Genomic DNA, 7,775 nt, shown 5'->3' on the forward strand with positions numbered 1-7,775 from the left:
AAGGAATTATGGGTAATTAAGTGTCCAAATGGTGCTGGAAGTACAGTAAGTTAATCTACAGCCTTCTATATTGTGTAATATCCCTGATTCATATTGACCACAGTTCCAAAATTATTTCAATTATTTTTCATCTTTTTAATAATAGTTCAAAAAATGAGACATTTTTGTTGGTGTACAGTTTGTATAAAAGGAGATCGAGGTTAGGAGACTGAACAACATGATCATTCCTTGTGCTTATATGCAGTATGTCAGGATTCATCACTTAATCAATTTGCTGATTTGGAGAAATGCAATCACAAAAGGGTCTTCTTATCAATCTTTTTTTTTTATCTAAACAGCATAATATCTCAACTTATGTTTTCTCAAGACTCTTTACAAACAGAGCAGGTCTAGACTGCACTCTATGTTATATTATTAGCAAAGACTCAACATCAAGACCAGTCCCATCTTACAGATAGTCTTATCTCATCTTAATCCACCACGAGCTGAGCACTTTTCAGCATTTAGCAAATCACAGCAGCAAGGACAAGCTTCCTTTTAGCAGGTAGGAACCTCGAGCAAAACCAGACTTATTTTAGACGTGGGTGGGGTTGGAAAGAGGGATAGAGGGAGATGAAGAGAGAGTGAGATGATAGTGGTGAGACGAATAATTGTAAAGTAGTCGTTTAGTAGTAAGTAGCTTCATATAAAACTAAGAGAACGCTAATATTAGTACAATTAATTTCATATTGGTGCAATATTAATACAGCACAGTACACAGTGCAAATGTAATAATAGATGCACAAACATTGCTGAATGCATGCTGAAATGAGCACACTTCCTGAGGGTGCTCAGGAGAAACAATCTGGAGGAGAAGCTTCTTGTGGCCTTCTACAGAGCCACCGTGGAGAGCACTCTGGGGTAGTGCATCATGGTGTGGTACGCTGGTTGCACAGCAGCAGACAGGAGGGCTCTGCAGAGAGTGATCAGTATGGCACAGAAGATCACTGGCTGCTATCTGCTCTCCCTGGACAACATTGCCAGCTCTTGCTACCTCAGCAGGGCTACAAACATTGTTAAAGACTCGTCCCACCCAGGTCACCACATAATCAACCTGATGCCCTCAGGACTGCGCTACAGGTCACACAAAACCAGGACCAATAGACTCAGAGACATTTTTTCCCCTAGAGCTATCAACGCTCTGAACACTCACCATAAGACACACAGACTACACTCTTCCTCCCGTGCAATAAAGTCAATGTGCAATATCCCGCCCCTACCCCCACCCAACGTGCAATATTTGCAGCAATAACAACTGTAAATACTATTTATTTTTCAAGTAATTTATTTTTCAAAAAGGTTTTTATCTATCAGATCACTGTTGCTCTTTCTGCTATTGTTGTTTTTATGTATATGTATGCACCAACGAAGCAGCTCTCCTAATTTCATTGTTTGCAAGTCAAGCAATGACAATACAGGCATTCTATTCTATTCTAAATTGAATTTAACAGAATCTTATGAAAACTAAAACTATTTTGGATTATGATATTTAAATTTATGCTGCTTTACGTTTCTCTGACAGCCAGGGGCAAATGCAGATCCCAAACAGTGGATCATGTTAAAACAGTAGCAGTTTTGGTGGAGCAGTTAATAAACGTGGATTAGCCTCAGGAGTCACAAACAAGGTATTTATGGCCACCTACTGGACATGAACGATACAAAGGCTGCCCTGAGCTACAAGCTGGGAACTAAAGCTCAAACAGTAACTTTGTAAGTCAATGTATGGACGGTTCCTCAACTTATTTGATGTTATGAGTCTATTCATTTCTGATTCAGGTAAAAACAGAAAACAATCTGCATCTTGAGCTTTGTAAGTGTGAAGATTTGCTGCTTTATATCTTATTTCATTTCAAAGTAAATATTGAGTTGGACAAAAACATACAACTCCCCCTTATCTATAGGAGACAAAATGATTGATATATTATGTGCTGATTGAATGTAATTACAACCAAACTTAGACATTCCTCAGCTTCTTTATCAGTTAGCATTTTTTTGGGGAAAATAATACTTCATAAGCTTTGAGGTACAATGACAGACTGACACTTGCAAACTCACTATGTTCACTTTGCATAGTCAATTGTTCAGCTCATGGACTTACAAGATAAGACAGGACAATAAGATGTGGACTTCATGTGTGACATTGTCACTGAATTTATTACCATGGTATCAAACATGTCACCCCAAAACTTCATCCACAGGGGAGAAACTCAGCTTAAAGTTCACTCCTTTAATTCCCTGAAAGCAATAAGGAACTTACAGACATGTCAAGTGACCTTAACACGTTGCCCCTCTTGAACACGTTCTTATGAGAAACTCTTATAGAACAGCAAACAGAATTCATTACTGTGGCGCGTGCCCTGTTGCACTCTGTTTATTTTGGTGCAAGAAAACACATTTGATGCATCTAAACTTTGTGTATTTGTTTTAATAACTCCACTGTGCCTGGTGACATCAGCTCAGACCTAAACCTACAGTACAGAACACTCAATCAGAAGAATTTTACAGCACTGTGGGGGTTTTAAAATTTTATTTGGAGAAATCTGTACATGGAGGTTTTGGCCTTCAGTGTGTTCACATAGATAAGCAGAATGGGGACACAGACAGGTAGCTCACTGAAGATCAAGACAAGTGCTATCCATTACTCAAAGCTGGACAGGAAGGTGAGTACAAGCTGCTTCAGTTTAGCATCTGATGCCTCTGAGATCATGCCGTCAGCCCTGAAACAGAAAACCAAGACAAGTCAATTTAACACGATCTGGCTGTGACCATGAACTTGAGGTGAAACACAGAAGATTGTCAAAAAACAAGAATATGAATGCGAAATATGTCTCACCTGATTGCAGAGAGCAGGTCCTGGTGCTGGCTGAGGATGTGCTGCAGGAAAGCCTTCTCGAATTTTGTGATCTTGCTGGGCTCCATTTTGTCCAAGTGACCTCTGACACCGGCGTAGATGACTGTGACCTGCTCCTCAATGGCCATGGGAGCTGGAGGGAAGGGTAAATTATAGTTTTGTGGTTACATTTGAAGACAAACAATAAATCGCCATGGCATTTCAAATCATATAAAGTAGGCATGGACACTTACAGTACTGTCCCTGCTTGAGCAGTTCAGTGAGCCTGACACCCCTGTTAAGGAGCTGCTGGGTGGCAGCGTCCAAGTCAGAGCCGAACTGAGCGAAGGCAGCAACCTCACGGTACTGAGCCAACTCCAGCTTCATGGTACCGGCCACCTGAGGGGTAGTTATCAGAGTTATTATAATGTAAGATTATAGCCTTTGAATTGCAGGATTTCTCTATTGCTTCAGATGTTACCTGCTTCATGGCCTTGGTCTGGGCAGCAGAGCCTACTCTGGACACAGACAGACCCACATTGATGGCGGGGCGGATACCCTTGTAGAACAGCTCAGTCTCCAAGAAGATCTACAGCATTTACAAAAGAAAGCAGAAAATTAGAGCATTGCACTAAACATTGTTTCATGTCTTGGCTAAATCACAACCGCAAATGTGCCATTTTTGTACAAACCTGTCCGTCTGTGATGGAGATGACGTTGGTGGGGATGTAGGCGGACACATCACCGGCCTGGGTCTCGATGACGGGCAGGGCAGTCAGGGAGCCACCTCCGAAGTTGTCGTTCATCTTGGCAGCTCTCTCAAGCAGACGGGAGTGCAAGTAGAACACATCACCGGGGTAAGCCTCACGACCAGGAGGACGACGCAGCAGCAGGGACATCTGACGGTAGGCAACAGCCTGAGAGGAGGAGGGAAAAAGACTCTTTACCAGGCTGCAAAGGAATTCTTTTTTGTTCTGGTGGTAAGTCCAGAAGAAACTTTTAAATCTTCCTTAGTCGTATGGTTTTCATTTTACAGAAGCATGCAGGCCTCCTCACCTGCTTGGACAGATCGTCATAGATGATCAGAGCGTGCTTGCCGTTGTCTCTGAAGAACTCTCCCATGGAGCAGCCAGAGTAAGGAGCGAGGTACTGCAGAGGAGCAGCATCAGAGGCGGTGGCAGAGACCACGATGGTGTACTTCATGGCATCAGCATCAGTCAGCCTCTTCACCAGTTGAGCCACAGTGGACCTCTTCTGTCCAATGGCAACATAGATACAGTACAGCTTCTTCTTCTCGTCAGTTCCCTCGTTGAAGCGCTTCTGGTTGATGATTGTGTCGATAGCAATGGCAGTTTTGCTAAAGAAAGGAAAAAAATAATAATTAAAAGCGGTACACCTAAAATACTGCACCCTATCTTTGGCTCTTTCATTGCTTTGCATGCTGTCATGTCCAATTTATCAACTTAATGTGAAATGTAGATAAAGAAAGTTTCTGTATTAAATATTTACCCAGTCTGCCTGTCACCAATGATCAGCTCACGCTGGCCTCTGCCAATGGGCACCAAGCTGTCCACAGCCTTGATTCCAGTCTGCATAGGCTCCCTCACAGAGATGCGGGGGATGATACCAGGGGCCTTCAGACCCACACGCCTACGGATACTGGAGCCCAGGGGACCCTGAGGACAGAATAAGAGTCTTAAAGATGAACGATCATTAAGATACCCCAAAAAATAACAAAAACATTCTTACTACGTTAATACATTTTGATCAATTCAGTAAGTACATCGTTAAACTTTATTGGTGTTCAGATGCAGTATTTTGGCATGTTTCTGGTTCTTTCAACTGCAAAATGGGGGCCTACAATGTCCATTTTGATGTTTTCATTCTAATGAAGATACAAGGTTATAATTATGACTTGATTCATTAAAATCATAAATATGCTGATATAAATATGTAGTATTGCTGTAATAGATACTAGTTTGTCATTGGAGCGATCAAAGCTAGTTTAATTAAGAGTGAGTTGTTTTTTTCTACCTAAACCAAAGAATAGAAGCTCAATTAACCTTTCCATCGATGGCATTTCCCAGAGCGTCCACCACACGGCCGAGCAGCTCCTCACCAACAGGGACATCCACAATAGCGCCAGTCCTCTTCACGATGTCACCCTCCTTGATCAGTTTATCATTACCGAACACCACAACACCAACGTTGTCAGGCTCCAAGTTCAGAGACATGCCCTGAGGGGGGAAGGGGGGTGGGGGGTTAGCAATGGAATTTTTGTACCCTAGCAACTTTGTTATATTACCAAAAAATATAAATAAAAATACAAATAAAATAGAGCTTGACTAATAGAAACCCTGGTGGTTGTGCTGAATATCACTTTTTAGTTTAGTTTATGGTACATAATGTTCTTCCAGTTTTTTTCTACTCAAGATTCTATTCTATATTTCTCAATCCTGTTTGTTCAGTCTGAATGTGTTCAGCCAATCAAAGAAAAATGTTATGTTATAAAGCTTCCTTTTAAACATACTTTGAGTCCAGAGGAGAACTCCACCATCTCTTCTGCCTGGACATTTCTCAGCCCGTACACTCTGGCAATACCGTCACCAATGGACAGCACGCGTCCAGTCTCCTCAAGGTCTGCACTGGTGTCAGCTCCCATGATCTTCTCCTCCAGGATAGAGGACACCTCAGCTGTGCCTGTGAAAGAAAGGCCATGCCTGTTTTAGAACCATGCTTTACCACTTCTTGAGGTGACAAGAAAGGCCAGTGGAATAAAGAAAGCAAAAAAATAAATCCTTTGCATACCAAAACTTTCAGAATAAGCCTAGACTCATTTTAAAAAGGTCATGTCAACAAATTAAAGCAATTTATCTTTTTGACTTGCTTTACATTTTATTTAATCTGAGTTATTATCTTCTACAAATGCTACTTTGTACTCTCTTTACTGTAGTTTGTCTTTTTTATGGCATGCATGTTTCCTGATCAACTTTTCTCTGCAAATGTGAACAACAAACTTCATAAACCTCCCACTGATTAACAACAAATACAAAGACAGCTTATTAGATCACCCCCCAAAAAAACCTTTTGACCTTCATGAATCACCCTTGGGTGCAGAAACAGTGCGAGTTATCTGTCATTGTGCTCCTTTCTCACCTGTCTTCTGCAGCCATGGTCTGTGTGTGTGGAGGTGGTTGACCCCAACGCAGGCGGCCGGTACAGCCCTGGACACCTGGTTACATGACAGACGGAGTGTCACATTATACAACGATGCAAACCCAAATTCACAAAAAAACATCGCTGCGATTGTTAAAGAGTGCAATTTAAATGCTCTACAACTTTAAGTCGGTGCAGCGCAGACGACATGCGCTGTCAGCTTTCTGACCTTCAAAGCATGGCTGAATGAGCCGTTAGCTGGATGCTAACTTAGCCTTAGTGCTAGCTTAACGCAGCTAGCTTCAGACAAACACACTTCACAAGGGCAACATGAACAAATACGTTTAACTTCATAATCTGAATAATCACCATTACTAAATACACCTAGGATGATTAGTGTAGCATTAATGAGTCGATGACAACTTCGCTAGAGGCCTGTGACGTTCACATTACCCTTCACACCCACAAAGTTCACTCCGCTTTTAAACAAACATCCTTTTAAAATATAGATTGATTCATTAAATACTTACAAGTCCAGCCCTTCTGGGCAGGGTCCTGGCCAAAGCTGCTGCAACTCTCACGGATAACATTTTTTCTGGTTGCTGATGACCTGTCCTCCACCACTATCGGCTGCGACCTGCAAGAAAGTGTAATGGCTGAATGAACTCTTCTTCAATTTATCTCAAACTAGGGGTAGATTTTCTGCTTTACTGCTCACCGCTGCCCCCTGTCGGCACGGAGGTGTTACTGACAGCAGCACACACATCATCATTCTCATCTAAATGTGGGGGTAACATTTAAGAAGCGCTTCTCAACAAAATGCTGTCAAGTAAAAATCTGAACTCGGTGACGCTTTGTAAGGTAGAGGATTAGGGCCACTGAAAATAAATGAATAAAATAGGATCCTTTATGTATTTATTATTATTATTATTATTGTTCTGAAAAATAAAGTCAGAATTCTGACTTTCTGACTTCAATCCCAGAATTCTGACTTTATTTTTCAGAATTCTGAATTCTGAGAATTTATTTTTAGAATGCTGAGATTAAAGTCAGAATTCACAGATTAAAGTCAGAATTCACAGATTAAAGTCAGAAAGTCAGAATTGTGAGATTAAAGTCCGAACTCTGAGAAAAAAATTCAGAATTCTGAGAATAAAAATCAAAAGTCTGAGATTAAAGTCAGAATTCTCAGAAAAAAGTCTGAATTCAGAATTCACAGATCAAAATCAGGATGTCAGAATTCTGAGATTAAAGTCAGAAGTCAGAATTCTGAGATTAAAGTCAGAAGTCAGAATTCTGAGATTAAAGTCAGAATTCACAGATTAAAGTCAGAAAGTCAGAATTCTGAGATTAAAGTCCGAACTCTGAGAAAAAAATTCTGAATTCTGAGAATAAAAATCAAAAGTCTGAGATTAAAGTCAGAATTCTCAGAAAAAAGTCTGAATTCTGGGATTAAAGTCAGAAAGTCAGAATTCTGACTTTAATCTCAGAATTCTGACTTTCTGACTTTAATTATCATAATAATAATAATAATGAAATACATGGCACCTTAGGACCTTTTCTTCAGTGGATTAAAAGTCAGAATTCTGAATTTTCTCAGAATAATTCATTTTTATTTTTTCAGTGGCCCTAATCCTCTTCCGTAGTTAGGGTATATAGTTTATGGTACAGATGTTTAATATGAGTATGAATCAAACAAATGAAAAACAACTTTTTACATTTTTATTTTTAGAGGGGATTTGGACCAAAA

At 40.5% G+C, this 7,775-nt stretch overlaps 1 protein-coding gene across 1 annotated transcript; it reads right to left on the minus strand.

Moving 5' to 3' along the window:
• Positions 1–2,492: 2,492 nt before the first annotated feature.
• Positions 2,493–6,688, minus strand: LOC117819318 (ATP synthase subunit alpha, mitochondrial-like). The gene is made up of 11 exons (XM_034692613.1): positions 6,556–6,688; positions 6,026–6,101; positions 5,400–5,569; positions 4,933–5,106; positions 4,379–4,545; positions 3,926–4,226; positions 3,562–3,786; positions 3,351–3,458; positions 3,124–3,268; positions 2,873–3,023; positions 2,493–2,756 (listed from the first exon to the last, which is right to left on the minus strand). Exons 1-11 carry the CDS (start codon positions 6,613–6,615, stop codon positions 2,678–2,680), a joined length of 1,656 nt encoding a protein of 551 aa, XP_034548504.1. The 5' UTR covers positions 6,616–6,688; the 3' UTR covers positions 2,493–2,677.
• Positions 6,689–7,775: the final 1,087 nt, after the last annotated feature.

Source organism: Notolabrus celidotus, chromosome 9 (assembly GCF_009762535.1).
Source record: "Notolabrus celidotus isolate fNotCel1 chromosome 9, fNotCel1.pri, whole genome shotgun sequence".
In the NCBI taxonomy this organism is placed as follows: domain Eukaryota; kingdom Metazoa; phylum Chordata; class Actinopteri; order Labriformes; family Labridae; genus Notolabrus; species Notolabrus celidotus.

Bases quoted from the DNA above. Each gene is read 5' to 3' on its own strand.
- LOC117819318 (XM_034692613.1), bottom strand. From the start codon at position 6,615: ATGTTATCCGTGAGAGTTGCAGCAGCTTTGGCCAGGACCCTGCCCAGA. The intron at 5,107-5,399 runs GTATGTTTAAAA...TTCCCCCCTCAG, and splicing joins AGTTCTCCTCTGGACTCAAA to GGCATGTCTCTGAACTTGGA. The intron at 3,459-3,561 runs GTTTGTACAAAA...TAAATGCTGTAG, and splicing joins TCTCCATCACAGACGGACAG to ATCTTCTTGGAGACTGAGCT.